The 18129-nt window shown below is 46.5% G+C and overlaps 2 protein-coding genes across 3 annotated transcripts in view; one reads left to right on the forward strand and one right to left on the reverse strand.

Annotated features, from left to right (window-relative positions):
• CPS1 (carbamoyl-phosphate synthase 1) overlaps positions 1–225 on the reverse strand; it is a 99111-nt gene extending 98886 nt beyond the window's left edge. The window contains exon 1 of the mRNA XM_039381337.1: positions 211–225. The gene's annotated coding sequence lies outside the window, so the exon portion shown is untranslated. The remainder of the gene's footprint in view (positions 1–210) is intronic.
• On the forward strand, positions 50–18129 carry LANCL1 (LanC like 1). Of its 2 annotated transcripts, XM_027751961.2 has the most exons (9): positions 50–165; positions 327–444; positions 7443–7650; positions 11516–11651; positions 11977–12123; positions 14024–14206; positions 15092–15268; positions 15549–15621; positions 16157–18129. In XM_027751961.2, the coding sequence occupies exons 1-9, from the start codon at positions 85–87 to the stop codon at positions 16231–16233; spliced, it is 1200 nt and encodes a 399-aa protein (XP_027607762.1). In that variant the 5' UTR covers positions 50–84; the 3' UTR covers positions 16234–18129. The 2 variants fall into 2 exon arrangements, with proteins under 2 accessions (XP_027607762.1, XP_039237285.1); XM_039381351.1 differs by lacking the exon at positions 11977–12123.

Here is an 18129-nt window from a genome sequence, read left to right on the forward strand (position 1 = left end):
CGGCAGCGCCACCGCCACCGCCGCCTTCCGGGGCGGAGCCGGGGCGGGCCGCGGCCGGGCCGAGTCGAGCCGAGCGGGACGGAGATGGCGCAGCGAGCGCTCCCCAACCCCTACGCGGATTACGACAAGTCCTTGGCCACCGGCTACTTCGACACGGCCGGGAGGGTGAGCGGGGCCGGGGGAGCTGCCCGGGGTGTGCAGAGCAGAGACCTGCCTGGTTAAAACATGCGGTGCCCTGGCTGTGCGCCCGCCGGGTGTCCCCGGTGTACCAGTGCCCGCCCGCCTGCCGGTGTTTCCTTCACGTGTGGTGGGTTTTCTCTCCACAGCTAACCCCCGAATTCACGCAGCGGCTGAATAACAAAGTCAGGGAGCTGCTGCAGCAGATGGAGAGGGGCCTCAAGTCCGCCGACCCGCACGACTGCACCGCGTACACCGGCTGGGCAGGTAGGGTCGGATCCCATGGGGCAGGAGCTCTCCAGAGGAGACTAAGGCAGGCCAAGGCAGACTGTGGGGATTTGGCCATTGGAATGGTCACAGTAGATCCATGTCAAGAACGGTGCTTCTTCCACATGTTGTAATCCATTAAAACAAGGGATGTCTTTCTCAGGACTCCTCAGTTTTGAAGCAGGTTTGAAGTTGCAGAGGGAAGACCACAGTGTGGTAGGACAGGATTGTGTCTTCTCTTGGTTAATAGTGCTGATCTTATGCAACAGAGCAAGCCAGCACCTGCTTGAGAGCGGACGTGGGAGCCTCGGAAGGGACTGGCTCCAAATCTGGCCACGGTGGGGATGACGACAAAACCAGTGCTCCATGAAGTAGGCAGGTGCACATGGTAGGTCAGTTACCTGCAAGGAGCCCTTGCATATGGCAGCAGTGAGCTGATGGCCTGAAATAGTGTCCATGTTCTCTGTTTGGGCTGAATTTTATCTGATGACCTTGTCTGTTGGCAAGTTTCTTCAGTCCTGTTCCCCAGGTGGTGCCCCTCTACTTAGCCAGGGCTAGTCCTGCTCCAATACCTGCTGGAAGGAGCAGAAATGCAAATGTGAGTATAATGAAGTGTGAAAGCCTTCCTCACTCTTAACTCTTGTGTGCAAAGCTTCCAGGAGCTTGTCTTTCTCCTGTTCTGCATTTTCATCCTAGTTTTCCTTCCTTGGTAGCGTGCCCTGTCTTCTCCTCCCTATTCCTACCCACTGGCGCCAGGGAGGACACACCTTTTGCTGTGCCTCATCCTTAGCTGCTGCTGTGTGCTTTGTCAGCTGTTGTGCCAGGCTCCAGGGGAGTTGCAATTAATCTCATGCTTGCTGCAAGATTTTTTGCTGCTGCTGCTGCTTTTTTTTTTTTTGGCAGTACACTGTGATCCTAAATGGCAACTTTCTACAGCACGGTCTGGGTATGGCTAAAAGCACTTGTGTGTGGGTGCTGTGGAACTTGATGCCAACAGTGTGCTTGGGAGAGTAGTGTTCATTATGTTGGTGCTAAACAGAAGTTGCAGCTTGATGACCACAGTTCCAGAAATGCCTGCTTAAAATTTTTAGTAAGGCAGACAGGAAGCTCATAAGAAATGCTAGGATGCCAGTATTAAATTCCAGCGTGGGAGAACGTTGATTTCATCAGTTGCTGCCTGGCAGCACTCTGCTCCTACTGCCTGTGAATTTATGCATTTTTGCTCAGTGGTGGCTGATTTCTCCTTGGAAAATGCATTCAGTCTTCTAGGCTGCGTGACCCTGCTCTGAAGTCCCCTGCAATGAAAAGCGGTCCACACGTAAATATGGTCTTCAGTCATGATGATAGAGTCTGCCTCTGGCCAGAATAATTCAGGAAGTAAAGTGGGAGGACAATTAACTGATGTTGGGAATACACTTAAATTCTTAGGGGAAAAGGAAGACACCTTTCCCCAGAGGCCATATTTCCTTCCTTTAAGGTGGTCCTAAGGAGCTTCATGTTGGAAAGCGACTGCAGTTGTGAAACAGTGGTTTAGAGCTCTGGTAGGATTTCAGCTTGTTTTTATTTGGAAGGGAGCTTCTCGGGAGGGAGTCATCTCTTTTTGTTCCAGAGGTCATTCCTCATGAGCACACCACCTTCTTGCCTTGGCTAATAGGATTACAGAAAAACCCATGGGCAGATTTCCTGCAGGTCACAGCCAGCGGAGCGAAGTTTGCAGATGTTACGCTGTAACTTTGTCACCCTCCCTTCTTTCTAATCCTAGCTATATTAATTTATTCAGTGCTGGTTTCCAGAGACAAAATTAAGTGGGCCAAGACAGCAGCTTTTTCCTGTAATTGCTTATGTAGAAAAGGCTTGTTGGGTATCTCTTCATGTAAATCATTGCCCAGCAGTCTGAAATCAGACTCATGGCCACTAATAAGAGAGATCTGAAATATGTCTCTCTTGGCACAAACTTTGTGTGAAATGGAACATACTTGAGTGTAGTACATTACACTCAGGTAATACGCAGCATATGCCGGCATAGGGAAGGACTTATATTTTCAGCTCAGAGGCAGTGGAAACACACTTTGGATTAAGATTATTGAGGCTGAGTGCCCTCAAAACACGTTTGAATCAGGTTGTTATGGTTTCATTCAGTTCATTCAGTAGAGATCAGAGCCCCATAGGCAACATCTGGTACATGCCTGAGTACGGACCAGCCTCGGCTGTTGTGTTCTGCTTTGGCTTTTAATCAGTTTAGCAAGACTGCTGGAAGAGCTTTTGTGGTCTTAATCTGTTTCACTGGCATCACAGTGTTGACTGAGGGAAGGTAAACTGCTGTAAGCTAATTCAGAGTTGGAAGCAGTTCAGATCCTGGCAGAAGTACAGCTGCCTCTTCTCTTTTCAAAAGATTAGCACGAGGGTTCCAAGGAGTACGTACATGCCTGCTGGTATTTCTTGTAGTGCAAAAAGCCTTGCTCCAAAGACTGCCTTGACTGGGAGCATAGATGATGGGAAGGGAAAGGAAGGAAAACTGACTTCGCTTCTGTCACCTCTCAGCCAGCTGCAGACGCTTAGGAATCTCCTGAGTCCAGTGCCAGCTGGACTGTTGTGTCCTTCCAAGGTGATGCGGTATTTAAGGGAGAGATTCCCCTTCCTCCACCCTATGGCAGTGCCTTTGGAATTTGTTTCCCATGTGAGCGTTCCCTTCTCTGGCAATGTCATGGCTTTCAGAGCTCAAGGGCCTCTGAAACAGACTGGTGAGTGCAGTTGGCCTGTCCAATCCACAGCTTTTGGCTGGCCCATCTGCCCCTGGGAGCAGGACTGAGTTGCCTTCTGAGGGGACTCTTCAAAAGACACACCAGATGAAAGAGAAGTCAGTTAAGAATGAATAGAAATTCAACCGTACCAGTTCAGGAAAGCTTCTGGAAAAACAGCTTTCATTCACTTTAGTGCAATATTTTCATTTTAACCTCAAAACACAGAGAACTTGAGTCCCCTGATGAGAGTTCTGCTCAGATAATCCCTACAGAACAAGAGTCAGTGAGGCTGCATTTGGTGACAGATAATAGAGTGCTTTGTGTCACCCACATAAACCACATTCCTGCCAAGTGCTTGCTGGGTAGTTTTTGTGAAATCTCCATTTCTTGGAGATTGTAAGTATTTGACTACACAAGGCTCAGAGCAACGCCATGTAAATTTGAAGTTGGCCTTATCTTCAGATCACCTCCATTGATCCCTCCTAGCCTAACCTGTTGTAGGATTTTATGATAGAGTAAAAAGTTTTAGAAAAGAAGCAACCCAGGTTGTAAGGCAGGAGAGGCTGAGGCACCTGAGTAATGTCCCATGTCCCACAGTGCACTGAGGCAAGCTGTAGTAAAATGCACTTGTGGCTCCCCACAAAGTTATGAACATGGATGATACAGCCTTCTAGAGGAGATGTCTCACTGTCCCATGCAGCATGGCTTTGGCATGCATTTAGGAGCACAAGATAACATCCCATGCGTCTGCATCAGAAAAGATGCTTATTATACTTTGAGCTGGACAATAAAGCTATGCCATCCCTGCTCTTTTACCCCATGCCTGACTCATTAAAATGAGTCAGCTGTCTCATTAAAATCAGCTGTCTCACTAGACACTACCAGGCTTCATCTCTATGTGCGGAGATAGATTTCTCCTTCTTCCCTTTGTGTTTGACATCCTGCTTTGAGGGTGCTGGCTGACTTACTTCCCTGGGTCAACACAAGATCTCTGAGATCTTTATGGCTGTAGATGGTCAGTTTGGAACTGGTCCAGAGTTGGTGACCAGATTTTCCCCTTTTGGAAAACCACTGTCCTTTGTGGAAGGACCACATCGCAGCTCAGCTCCTGGTGGGCAAGGAGGCATCTTGTTCAGAACAGTCAGAATGGCATAACTGCTTGCAGTGGTAGTGCAATCCAACATAAAAAGCAAGTCCAAACTTGCAGGGAAGTTGAGGCATAGCTTTACTTCTCTTTGATCAACAGAATGGTCATATGGATGAGATACTCTTTCAGCAGTGCTTTAGCTCACGAGCGCGAACTTTTCTGGCATCTGCAGAATTTGCCTCCTGATTTCCTGCAGTGATCATCTTGGGCACTGACACTCCACACTGGAGGTGGCAGTTTCAATCTTCGGAGTCCTGCTGAAGGATATGCTGTCACTGGCACGTGTTCACTGCAGGCCTGCACCATCAAGGGCTGCCTGATGTTCCCCATCATATGTGGCTCTGCAGCAGGTCTTACACGGCAAGGAGCAAAAAACTTGGACATTTGAGAAACTCCAGAGAAGGTGGTCCATCCAGTCGTAAGCGAATCAGCAGAACAAAGCCCAGATGTCTTTGGCAGTGGCAGGCCACAGGCAGCCACTGTGTGGCAGTTCTGCTGGAAACAGTCAGGAGTCTCAGAAGTCACAAAAATAGGTCACATTTCCAACTGGGATACTGAACATAGAATTCCAGGACACAGAGAAATGGAGCAGATCCACAGCTTATCTAGCCCCATGTGACTGATGTACAGCACATAAAGCATGCCAAACTAGCACCTGGTCAGTCAGCAAATCCTGCCTGGTCAGTTGGAATGAGGAGGGTATTATGGAAGAGAGAGTGAGGCAGAGCTGTGGAATAGCTTCTGCAGAGCAACACTGCCCAGCTGAGCCAAGTTCATTGGGTGAAAACTCCTGTCTCCAACCTGCACTGCCTCTGAAATACTCTACCTACATCTTGGTACATGGGTCAGTACAGGATATCCCCGACCCAGATCGCTGCATTTTGTGTCCCTCTGCATACACCTGCCAGCATTTCCTCTTTATGCGTGGGCCTGCCCTTCTCTGCTAGCCTTCCCCACCTTGGGGCTCACAGACCCAGCAAGCAGCTGGCTGAAGGCAGCACTGCTTGTGCCCTTGGGATCAGCTTGGGAGTACGAATTCCATGAAGAATGAGTTAAGAAAATTTACTTAAAGTTCAGTTTTTAAGGCCTTTGGGTTTAAAAAAAAAAAAAGGGAAATATGAATGATTTGGGGAAGCAGCTTTCATCCTTTAGTACAGGTTGGTGGGGGTTTTTTTTTGGAGTCTTTCCAAAGATGCTTGGGCCTGGGAGGAAAGGGGGTGAGAAATGTTTTAAAATAGAAGAGGCAAAGAAGTCAGAGGAAAACAGTGCTGAGACATTCACGTTCTAAGAATTCAATCCTAGCAGTACTCTTGGCATGGTAGTTATGTACATAATTAGGGTGGTATGATGGTAGTGGGAATAGAAGCTACTTACAAAGCTAAAAGTTGTACATTAAAGCAGATAAGAGTGCAAGTTGTGCTGAGACATCTATCAGGCCTGTTAGAGTCTAGAAGCTGTGCTAGGTGCTAAATAAATCAAGGAGAGTCACTTGACATTTGCTAGCTGGAAAAAGAGGGTTCCCCTTCAAAGAAGGGCTTCATATCCACATCCTTATATGTTTGAGTGATGGCACTGTACATCTGAGCTCTCTCTGAAATTACTAGCACTGAATTGCTTAGAGAGAGGACAAGGTTATTAGCTTCAGCAGGAAAAGGAAATTTTATACATGATATACATGCAGAATTGACTTGTCTGTAGCCCAAAACTTTGAAGATTATGCATGCAAAATGAGAAGTTGATCTAATTTTGAAATTGTTTTCAGTACCATGGAAAGTAATTTTACAGCATGCTTGCCCCCTTCACTTTATCACATCAAAATCTGCAGAGATTGGCTCTATTCATTTAGGCTTAAATACAGGACCTGAGTCTTCTTAGAAATGGTTATTGGTCAGGGGAGAAATAAGCTTTTCTCGAAGTGATGTAGGTGAGTAGCTTTCTTAAGTGCATGTTTGAGGATGCCTCCCAGATCAGAAGGATGGTTCAGATGTGGCAGACCTTTCAGACACAGCCTTACTGAGGACTCCTCAGTTACCTATTAAGAGCTGGATGAAGGGCAGACAGAGGCAAGGGACAGCCAGTAATCTGAGTGCTCAGTAGTGGAGTTGTTTCTGTAGCTGACCAGCCCATTGAAAACATCCCTGAGATTAGCTCAGAGCTTTGTGCTAATGGCACCAGGGTTGTGAGTTTGATCCCAATATGGGCCAGTCACTTAAGAGTTGGACTTTATGATCTTTGTGAGTCCCTTCCAACTCAAGAATATCCTGTGAAATTTCTGTGAAACCTCCAGAGAGGACCATGCAGCCTTTTCCAGCATTCCAGGTAGCTATTTGTGTTTCAGATAAGGGCTGATCTCATGAGTGATGTGCTGCAGAGGAGAGCTGAGCAACCCCTGGGTTTTTTTCTAGGATGCACCAGACCTTGCTGTAGGGCTTGGCACCTGCTCAGCAGCAGGAGATGGTGTCCAGGGAGCTGTAACAACCTTGCTGGTGCTTCCCAGTGGCAGGGAAGAAAAAAAGAAGTAAAAAAAAAAAGAAAGAGTCAACTAGGATGTCCTAAGGATACTGCTTCTCCATCGTGGTGGCATGTCACTTTGTTTTAAAATCCAATCCAAGCTAAGTGACCCAGCCCTTTACCCCCTGGCATGGAAAAAAAATAGAGGGTAACAACCCAGCACTGCTCTGCCACAAGTACCATCTTGCCCAAAGAGTTTTTTTCCCTCCTCTGCTGACCAACAGTCACAGGTACAATTTATGGACTTAGGTGGGTTTATCTAGGTCTCATCTTTTGCTCCTTGCTACTACAATTGTATGTAATTGTATGTAATTGTGTGGTGTTCTCCAGGCTCTCACGGGTCAGACACTGCTGTTTGTCTTGACCTGTTGTCCACTCACGAGCGACACCAGGTACAAGGAGGTTGCAAAGCAGTAAAAGAAGCTGTGGGTGCTGCAGCTCAAAATTATGTCCTTGGATGTGCCTGAGAAGCCTGTCTATAAGGCTTATACCCTAAAGGAGGCAGAGGGATGGGTTTTTAGGTTCCTTATAACAGCCAGGGCAGAGAGCAGAAATATTAAACTTTTCTGGTGAGTGCAACCTCCGTGTTCCTTGTTCAGGCATTGCTTTGCTGTATTTGCACCTGTATGATGTGTATGGAGACCCAGCCTACCTTCAGGTGGCCCACGAGTACGTGAAGAAGAGCCTGAGCTGCCTGACAAGACGCTCCATCACTTTCCTGTGTGGCGATGCTGGGCCCCTGGCAGTGGCCGCTGTCATCTACCACAAACTGCACAACCAGAAGCAGGCAGAAGACTGCATCACTCGGTAAAACACCTGGTTATGTCTCTGACCTAATGTTCCCCTTGCTCATTGAGCTGGTCTGGGCTTGTATGGGATACCCTCTACCAAGCCTGAATACGTTTTGTTGCAGTCTTGTGTGAGAAATAGTCCAGTAACTGAGGAAGGCAGTACGAACTAGTTCTGCCCTGGTGAAAGAGGTGGCTTAAGGACAAACACGCTTGCATGGCAGCATGGGGAGCAAGGATATTGGTCAGCTGGTGTTGCCATCTTAAAAATAATTCTGATAAACACAGGAAGAAAAAAAGTGCCAAAATAAAAAAACAAAAGAAAAAATACAGAAGGTGGGGTTTGGTGTTTTTTTGAGAACCCTTCAATTTAGTTTTACAGCCATTTTGATGAAAAGGAGAAATGTGGTAGAATTATTAGATTTAATTTTGGCACTTGCTTCCACTTGCTATTTATTAGTTGACTTTGACTTAAACCTAAGATTGACAGCATCCCTTTCAACTGCTGAATGCAGCTGGTTATGATTAATTTATTTCTATTTCCTGCCTTTCCTAGACTCTTTTCAAATGTATTTTTGTTGGGTACTTAAGACAAGAAAAGAACAAACAAGCAACCCTAGATCAGCATGTGGCAGAGGAAGGAAAAGAGTTAAGGAGATGCAGTTGCAAGCATTTCTTGCATAAGGGAGATCAGTTCTGAGAAGGTGAGAAACAGCCCAGTAGAGAGTTTCCATTTTCACATGGTCAGCACAAAATAAGACAAAACCCCTGATGCTTCAGAACAACACTGAGTTCTCCTAAACAGCCACGAGCAAGTGATGTATAATAGCAATTAAAAAAAGCCATGGGTGGGAATCAGAAGTGTCTGTATGGTTTGGACACAAAGTTCCCACTCCCTTTACTAAGAATATCTTCTGGTTCATGTGGATATGGTCAGTCTGAGGACAGAACTGTCTTCTTTATCCTTTTAATAATCTGTGGGTTGGATTTTGCTTAATATTTTGACAAAATGGGAAATCTCACTATGATTTAATATATTTGCTAACTAAAAGGGAACTAGTCTGACAAAGCTGGTCAGTTGTGGTCAATACAAAAGTCCTAGGTTGTGAAAAAACCCCTTGTGTTTTCTTGCCAAGCTCTCCTCTCCCTGGTTCCCACCTGTTCTGCCTACAGTTCAGCAGCAGAAAGGAATTTTGTGATTAATTCTGCATTGCTATCTAATGATATCATAAAGGCAGAACCTTGGAAATTGGTTTCTTAATACATCTGAAGGGAGGAAAAACAAAAGTGTCTTTCTTGAAGGAACAGTGATACTGTCCTTGCTCTGCCACCAATTCCCAGAGCAGTAATTTGACCATGCTCCTTGAAGAACAGAGTATTTCTCTGAAAAGTAGCTCCCTTAATCAAAATTCTTAAGTGAGTTTTGAGTGTGCTGTTTAGTTGCAGAACAGTTGCTAAGCTATGCAGTGCAAGAAAATGCTTTTCTCACAGCTGTGAAGAACGAGGACCTCTCTCCATATTGTCCTCTGTCTTTTAAAGCACCTCATCTTTACAGAGCCTGTGGAGGGAATCCATCAGCCAGGTTTTACCTGCAGTGGAAGAGACAGAAGCTTGCTCTCTCCTAAATGAATTCATGACTAACAAATGTGCCTTTATGCTCTAGAGAGACTGTTTCAGGGCAGCCCATTTTCCAAGAGCCTGTGAAAATCTGAGCCATGTTCCAGGAGCCCTCTTTTCCCTGTCACCTTCCACCAATTCACAAGGTCAAAGGTTTGCTTTCAGAGCCAGTGGCTTATAAAAATCCCATTCTGCTATACAGCTGCCTTGATTTCCCTCTATCCAGAAACTGCTGGTTGTTGACAGTTGAGGTAATAGGCTGATAAGTGAATAAGAGTGGCTCTTCCTTTCAGAGACCTCGATTTACCCCTCGCTCCTGAGAAATGCATTCGGCGTGCAATCAGTCCAGGAGCATCCCAGGCATCTCTTGTTGCACGCATGGCCACATTTCAAAAACAGCAGAAACTACTGGCAGACTTCCTCCCCTGATGATCCTGCCTGGAAAGCAGCTAGAGGGAAAGCAGTAATGGATAAGGAGCAAGAATAGTAGCTCCAGCTGCTCCAGATTTCCCCATGAAAAGAAGGTTTCGCATCCAGACCTCAGAAAATCACTGCCATGGATATTACAGTTCACCCATCCATCCATTCCTTCTATTGCACCTGACATTTCCCCAACATCTCAGAGCTGAACAATATCACCAGCCAGTATCTCCTCTGGCCAGCCTGCTGCTGGGCAGAGCCTATCTGTCCAAACACTGCTTTTCTCCTTGGAAACCCTCCTCATTGTGCTTTCCTTGGACTTGGACACAATGGCCATGAGGAGGCAGCAGGGCTTTCCTTTCAGCCCCTGCAGCTGAGAGAGGAACCTGTGCTTAGTCCTAGCCCGGGGTATAAAGTCTCTCTCCTGGGTTTAATCTATCAGAAACCTCTGCCGTGGAGCAATGCACATTTTAAGTGGTACATAGGAGACAGGGCAGTCCACCTTGAGACAGTGTTCCCTCTTTTCTCCTCCAGTATCCCTGCTCACGTTGAGTCCAGTGCCAGGGAAAGATTCCTGCCATGAGGAGTCGCAGCCCAGCATCCTTTCTCTGCTCTGAGGGTACTCTGGACATTTGGTTGCTTCTTTTCTTGGCAACACATTGTTTGGCCCTGGAGCCAAGGCTGCCAAAGCACCTTTTCTGTTCCTCTCACTACTGTGACAGGGAAGATCTGCACACACGGAGCTTTCCTGGCTGGTTTTGCATCAGGGAAGCAGCTCAGGAAACAGCCTTGCAGCCACTTGTGCTAGTATTTGCAAAGTGGTGGAACTTTTCAGATTGCTGTCTCATGGGTGAGCAGAAAAATAAAGCCAAATCTAGTCACATTGCCACCTGCTGCTCTGACAGGGAAGGAATCCAGCCCTGCTGGAAGTGTGATGAGAGGTAAAACAATGGGAAAATTGCATCAAAAGAGAATTGGGCTACAAAGCACTGGTGTGAAGAGTGGTCAGTCTCTGTTAGCACTACAGGAACATCACCAACTTTGCAAGGTGAAAATAGAAAAGTGGCAAAGAAAACACTTGTCTGCAGCAGAGGTCACTCTCTGCACTTGTCGGCTAAAGCTTGGTGCCAGCCAAGCTGTCCTCAGTGTGAGGTTGTCCCCAGACAGCCCACAGCACTCACACCCTGCTGAGCTGTCCTCACTGCTGCTCAGCTCTCCCTAGACCAGATTTCTTACATGTGCCACAGTGGCTTGATGTTAAACAACATTTGTAGCTCCACCTCCTTGGATTTTTAGCTCATGGAGGCACCTCTTTCTCTACTGATAGCGTAGCCCTGGCTACTTGCAGAGGAAGGGGCTTTTCTGTCATGATTTCTGAGCATTAGGAGTGAGACTTTTACACAAAGCAGCCAAATTAAAGGGATACCAATTTAGTTTGAAAGTAGTCATTTTTTGCAGAGGGTTTGCCTTGCCAGCAGCGTCATGGGAAAATAATGGTGGGCAGCCTTTCCTGAGCAGTCAGCAGCTTTATACTGACTATTTCATTTAGCCCAGGTTTCCCCCTCAAGTAGCTTTCCCAGAGCTGGTGGTCTAAAACACAAACACATAGTGTGAGCGCATTATAAAGGGCTGGTTAGGCTAAAAAAGCCAAACAAAAATCAGAGGGGAAGGAGTGATTCCACCCCTTTGCGTAGCTGGAAGGCTGTGACACAGAGACTGGCCTGATGTCTGCCGGGGCACAGGCGGGGCATGAAGGAGCAAACCATGGTTTTGAGTGCCAGTCTCAGTGCTTGGTTACGTGGCTTTGAATGTCCTCTAATCTCCCCCATGGGAATTTTTCATCCCAGTTTGCTCCACCTGCTCAAGGCTGACCCACGGGTACCCGATGAGCTGCTGTATGGGCGCATGGGCTACCTCTATGCACTGACGTTTGTGAACAAGCACTTCGGAGAGGAGAAGATCCCTAAAAGTCATATTCAGCAGGTACTGTGCCTTTTGCTGTCTCTTCCCGTGCAGCTCATCTTTGGGCAGGTAAAAATCAATGCTAGATGTAGACAACTCTTGCAGTAAGGGAGAAGCCACATCATGGTATCCCTGCTGCTTTTCTTCCAAAGGGACAAAGCACCACGCACGCTCTGCTGTCCATATAAATCCATGAGCAGTACTGAATTGGCATATATTTTACTCCCTCACTCGGGCTCTTTCCTCTGCTTGGGCAGAAAAACAACTCTAGTTCTGTGTCAGGATACTCACTGTGGTGTGTCCAAGACAGCAGCATTTCCCTCGCCCACATCTGTTTCCATCACAGGTCTGGGAAGCAGTTGTAGCCTCAGGAGAGAACCTGGCCAAAAAGAGGAATTTCACAGCAAAGAGCCCCCTGATGTATGAGTGGTACCAGGAGTATTACGTAGGGGCAGCCCATGGTTTAGCTGGGATTTACTACTTTCTCATGCAGGTAAGAGGCACTGGAGGGGAGGGAAGGTCCCCTTAGCAGCTGTTTCACATTTCTTTGAAGAAGGAGCAGCATTTGAATTGGTTCTTGGTGATGTCAAGCTGGGAAAGCTCCCTTGTCTGATGGACTTACTCGTGTTTGATCATACATCCTCGCTGCCGAAGGTTTTCTCCAAGACTGAGATTGAATCTCCTTGATGGAGAGAATTGTGACCTGCATTACACCAGCAGTGTCACATAATGGAGGCCTGGAGGTCAGCTGGGTCTGAGTTTCCCCCTCATGTTAATTGCTTATAAAGTATTCCTGTTTGTTGGTATGTGTGAGCTTCCTGCATTTTTTGAGCTGGTTACTTGGAGCAATCTCAGATCATTGGAGTGAGAATCTTGGGGAAAAGAGCACAGTAGAAGAGATTGCATTCGTAGTAGGAAAGTGAGACAAGCCTTTGTATCCAAAGGAGGGCCTGTTCCTAAATGTGAAAGAGGTGGGACTTTTTGCTTTGATAAAGGAACTGAGTTCTGTAGTGCCTGAAGCAGGCAGGGCAAGATGAGAGGCTGGGAGCTGCAGTACCCTTTTGCTTTGATGCTGTCTTTCTCCCTATTTTGCACAACTCATTGGAGCTCTGGCAATATTCCCTACTCTGGCTCTGAAATGAGGGTGATAATTCCCCAATGCAGGTCACTTTATGCATAAATTTACAGTGCTTAAGCACTTAGAAGAATAACAGCAATAAATAACATTGCATTTTTAAAGCACTCATGAGCAATGCAAATTATTTTGATATAAAAATAGGTGATATCTTTTATTAGACCCAACTCTCAGAACAGGTGGGGAAAAAAAGCCACTGGGTTTCAAGTATATGAGCTTTGCTTCAAGACCCTCAAAGTTAAAACCCACATACAGGATAAGCAGAATTCCTGTGAATATAACCCTTCTCTGTGGCTCACAGAGGAAGGGGTGGTCGGTGGGTTTTAAGCAGATTTGGCAAGAGGAGGATGCAAGGTGATTATTGCCCATGAGCACCAGAAGAGCTAGCTGGGAGCAGGGGAGACAGGAGTGTCTGAACTTGTTGCCAGGCTGATGTTTTAAATAATTTTAAGTGTAAGTCTCCCAGAAAATACTGCATGGGCTTCATGCTCTTCTGCCATATGAAGTACAGGGAGCCTGGATCAGCCGAGCATGATGCAGAAAAAGCCTTGGGGGAAGCAAACAAGTGAAATATGAAGAGACAAACATCTTTTCTCTCTCGTGGTTTTACAGCACAGATATTGATTTTTAATTTTCCAGTTATTAACCTGGGAACAGTGTGATCCTTAGGTGAGAGTGCTCATTGCAGTCTGCTGTGGGAAATTAGAACTGTACAGATTTTGTGGGGGGCAGTGTCATTGGAAGAGGACACTGAAGCCACTCCCTTGCTTCCATCTGAGGTCAGCAGTGAGGTAATCCCCTTGAAATCACCCAGCAACATATGTGAAAATGCAGCATCACAGCTGAGATGCTCTAGGTGCTAGAACTCAACCCTGGCACTCATCCTTAATACTGATTTTAGACAGTGTATCTCTTCACTCCAGCTCTGGGTGTGGAAGCTATTCCTGCTTATCTTCAGGAAAAGGAGCAGCAAGCCCTCTTGCTTAGGGTGCTGGGTGACATGCTAGGGACAGTCTTTGTTTCTGGGATGCAAGGGCAGGACTGGCAGTAAGACCCTGCCAAAAGACAGAGAGCAACCAGGGGCCGAGTGGGTATTTGTGAAGTGTGAAAGCCTGGACCAAAGAAATTACTTATTTACAAGGAGCAAGTGGGAACATAGCCATAGTCGGCTTTGTTTCTGCCTTTCAGGCAGATCTTGGGTCCCTTAGGAACAGACAGAATGGTAATTCTCCCTGTTTTAATGCTTTCTCTCTCTTAGCCTGGCCTTGGAGCGAGCCAAGTAAAGCTGCACAACACAATCAAGCCCAGTGTGGACTATGTCTGCCAGCTGAAGTTCCCATCTGGGAATTACCCTCCATGCATCGGTGACACCAGAGACCTGCTCGTCCACTGGTGCCATGGGGCACCAGGTGTAATCTACATGCTTATCCAGGCCTACAAGGTACCAGAAATCTTGCAAAGACCCTTTGGGGACCCTTAATGTGAGACTTCATCCCAGAGAAAATGCTGTGAGACCCCGCCCTGCCTTGAGAGTAGGATGGCTTGCTACAGTGAAATCACCACAGAGGGACCACTAACTGATACGAAAATTAATCTTCTGAAAAATATTTCTGAAAATACCCATCATTTGTGTGGGTTGTCCTGTTACAGGTGATTGATGGTGACAGCTAGTTGTGTGGGAAGTAATGATCAGACATCCCAATTCATCATATTGATATCGAAAAGTGGCAGAAACAAACTTCTTAACATCAATTTGTAGATGTTAAAAAGGGCATTCTTCTTTATTCAGAATGCTGGACATTTGGAGGAGAGCTCTTCTAATCAAACGTGCCAAATGACAGACAGACAGGGCTTCTTATTACACCTACTCATTACATATTCATTAGTTTGTTTACATAGTCAAACCCCTATTGGAAGTCCTTTTTGGTCTTTCCGGGTCTTCTGTGTCGTCTTGACCTCAGTTCTTGAGCATCTACAGCGGATACCAGCATCGCTGTGTTCCACCACCAAAAAATGTTACATTTGTTCTTTATTTTATCTTGTTTGGATACTCAGAGCTTAGTTTACATCTTCTTTGTTTAAGTACATCTTTACCAAATTCTCTAGGACTTCTCTAAGATCATATTGTTCCTTACTTGGGCATTCCGAGATACTGTGAGTGAAGTTTCTATTTCTTTTATCAATATCAAAAACATCCTCCTTTAAAGTAGACAGCAAAGTAACTTCCAGCAGGAGAGAAACTAATTAACTCAGGCCTCCACAACACACAAGGATGCTCTTTGGAGCAAATCACCTCAGCAAGGATGACTGTTTCTTGCCCCTGCAGGTCTTTGGGGAGCAACAGTACCTAAATGATGCCCTGCAGTGTGCAGAAGTGATCTGGCAGTACGGGTTACTAAAGAAAGGCTACGGGCTGTGCCATGGGACAGCTGGTAATGCTTACAGCTTCCTGGCACTGTACAACCTCACTCAGAACATGAAATACCTCTACAGGGCCTGCAAGGTAAGAGCCTGAGGAAGGGAGAGGGGATTGTTCACTTCTGCCTTCTACAGCACCGCCTTTGCATTTCAAACCCAATTTCTAGTGTGGCAGACATGCAGCTAGATCTGACCAGCTGCACCAGAATGGTCCTTCAGCAGTGCAGTCACTGTCTGCCAGCCTGTATAGAAGGGATTTCCCACAGAAGCCTTGCTCTGCAAGGGGCAGCATGAGGATGAGTGGTATTTTTGTTCAAGATTTGTCTTTAACCACATTTGAACGCTTTTTGTTCCTCTTTTCTCAGTTTGCAGAGTGGTGTTTAAGCTATGGCCAACACGGGTGCCGGACTCCAGACACACCATTCTCCCTCTTTGAAGGTAACCTCAGTCTCTAGGCTTGTGTTTTGCTCCTGGATCTGAACTAGTCCAGCACCAAGGAAAACCAAACCCACATGCCACTGAAGCCGTTGCAAAACTCAGTGTAGAAGATGGAAAGGAGACTGTACTCACTGTTTTTACCCTGTTCCCAGGAGCAGTCTCCCTGTAGCACAGGCTAATGTCTGTTTGCAGTGGCAGTTCCATCAGTGAGGACCTCGGGCAGCAGTATCGCAGGGACAAGAGTTGGGCAAAGCTGCTCAGAGCGTTAAGCTTGAGCACCAGTAAAGCAGAAGGGAGGGATCTGGAGGGGGGAAGGACGCATTGTGTTTTCCCTGGTGCTTTTCAATGTTTCATCAACATCAAAACACTTTCCTCACTGAAATACCAAAGCTGCTTGGGAAACCTGGGTTCAGACCTTGGAAATTATTTAGGGCCTTTTCTTCTGTCTTCATGACTTATTCACCCCTGGATAACTGAAAAAATGGGTGCCCAAAGGGAATCTCTCTCAAGCACAGTGTGGTTTTTTTGTCCTCAGGAATGGCTGGAACAATTTACTTTCTTGCTGACCTGCTGGTGCCAACCAAGGCCAAGTTCCCTGCGTTTGAACTCTGAAGCTGAGCTTGGCAGTTTCCTGCCTGAATCCGTCCACACGTGGAAACACAGTTGGAAGCTGTTTTCTCCTTCTTCCAGACTCCTCATTCATTTTTCACCTAACTGAACGTAAATCCATCCTCTTGAGGGCATGCTGAGTTCTCTAACATTTCTAGTCATCTTATTACATTACTTCAATTTAAAAGACAGAATGCAAATTTTGCTGGTGTCCCTTAAAAGCACAGGGCTGCAGGTGGGAGCAGGGAGAACTGTACAGTATTTTGTTGGCTACAGAGTTTTGCTATTTTATGTATCCCATTTCGTGGGAAAAAGTTTCTATTAAATGTAAGTTGGGCTGTTCGGTTTCTTTTTGTGCTAACAAATAGTTGCAGGAATTTAGTTGCCTATGTAAGACAAAAGATGGAAAACTGAGGCTGTGGCCCTGCAAGTTGTTTTTAAGCGTTTTCTCACTGAGCACCCAGGGAGTATGTGGTTCAGTAGCTGGGCTGCACCATGTGAGGCAAATGTGATGGACTATGGAGTCTTTATATGTTGTTAATGTCATCTTGTAAGTGGCAGAGCTGGAACTGGCATGCCAAAGCCCTGTCCTGAATTTCCACTGTTTGCTTTAAAGGCAAAGCTATGTATAGCTCTTTTGTACATTTTTTTTCCCAGTGACAGACAAGTTCTCCACTGCCATCTGACATTAAACCTTGCTAGTCTGTGGGCCATCTAATGGAAAACTCCAGTCTAAAAGTGAGCTAAGCATGCTTGCTGGTGCGGTCTCTTCTGGTTAGTTTTGAGAGTTTATTTTGCAGGCTTTATTTAAATTCGTGTATTAGGTGGTGCCAGGCACATCAGCAACAAGGGAAAAGAAATACATTCCACTGAATTCTGTCAGTGTTTAACCTGTTAGCTGTATAGATGTTGTTTACATGTTTTCTTTTCTAAGTGTTCCCAAAGCTGGATAATTTGAGTCACTCATTTGCCTTGCTACTGCTTGTTGTAGTTTGATTTGCAACCACACATCTACCCAACTGGAAAATTTGCCCTAGGTTAACTAGCTTTGACTTGTCAAGCAGACCAGATACTTAGCAAGGGGTAACTCTGATTTTCCATCCTTTAGCTGGTGCTGCACCAATTTGCAGCAGAGACCTGACCCTGTAAACCACTTCCTTAGTACTGAGCATGAACTAAACACTGAGTGCAGGGAAAGTTCCAGATACAGCTGTACTGCTTTGTGCTGTTTGAGAGCAGCTCCTCAGCCCGCACAGGAGTGGCTGTGGGTTTTGATCTTTCAAGGGCCTAGCTGCTGAGTGGCTCAGGCCATAGGAGCGGGTGAGAGCTGCAGGGCAGCACAGCCACACTCGTGCACCAGTGACAACAAAGCAGGACCACCAAACCTGGCACACTAACACAACTGGCTCACACGTGCCTGAATGCAGGGCAGCCCAGCCCTTCCTCAAAGCCCACACTCCTGCTGCAATCACAGGTTTGTGAAAGTCCACCAAAAGACAGCCTGAAGTGCAGAAGAGCTCAGCTGCTTGGGGCTGGGCATCCCTGTTAGAAGCCTCAGGCTCATGCAGGCTCAGCAGCAAGCATTCCCTATCATTCACAAGGCCTGAGCAACACAGGGAGGTGGCAGAGAAGAAGCAGGAGTTGGCTAATCAAACAGCACATGAGGCTTGCTGTAAGTTACCTTCCAGCTTGGCTGGTATGATAGCAGAGTAGGGACACTGAGCCTGGGTTTCTCCTGGGTACTGCTTCTGTAAAGGAGATGGTTTGCACAGCCTGTGTCATAGTGTCATGACAGCATAACCTCCCAGGGTTTGTACACTGATGGGGGGAGGGTCAGGGCCACGTGTACAACTGCTGAGTGTTTAATAAAAAACTGTTTAATAAAAATGCTGAAATGAC

This window comes from Pipra filicauda, unplaced genomic scaffold (assembly GCF_003945595.2).
Source record: "Pipra filicauda isolate LSUMZ 115617 unplaced genomic scaffold, ASM394559v2 scaffold21_size4447388_pilon, whole genome shotgun sequence".
Classification (NCBI taxonomy): domain Eukaryota; kingdom Metazoa; phylum Chordata; class Aves; order Passeriformes; family Pipridae; genus Pipra; species Pipra filicauda.

Coding starts and splice junctions, on each gene's coding strand:
- LANCL1 (XM_027751961.2), top strand. CDS start 85: ATGGCGCAGCGAGCGCTCCCCAACCCCTACGCGGATTACGACAAGTCC. Junction 445..7,442: donor CGCGTACACCGGCTGGGCAG/GTAGGGTCGGAT, acceptor TTCCTTGTTCAG/GCATTGCTTTGCTGTATTTG. Junction 7,651..11,515: donor GCAGAAGACTGCATCACTCG/GTAAAACACCTG, acceptor TTTTCATCCCAG/TTTGCTCCACCTGCTCAAGG.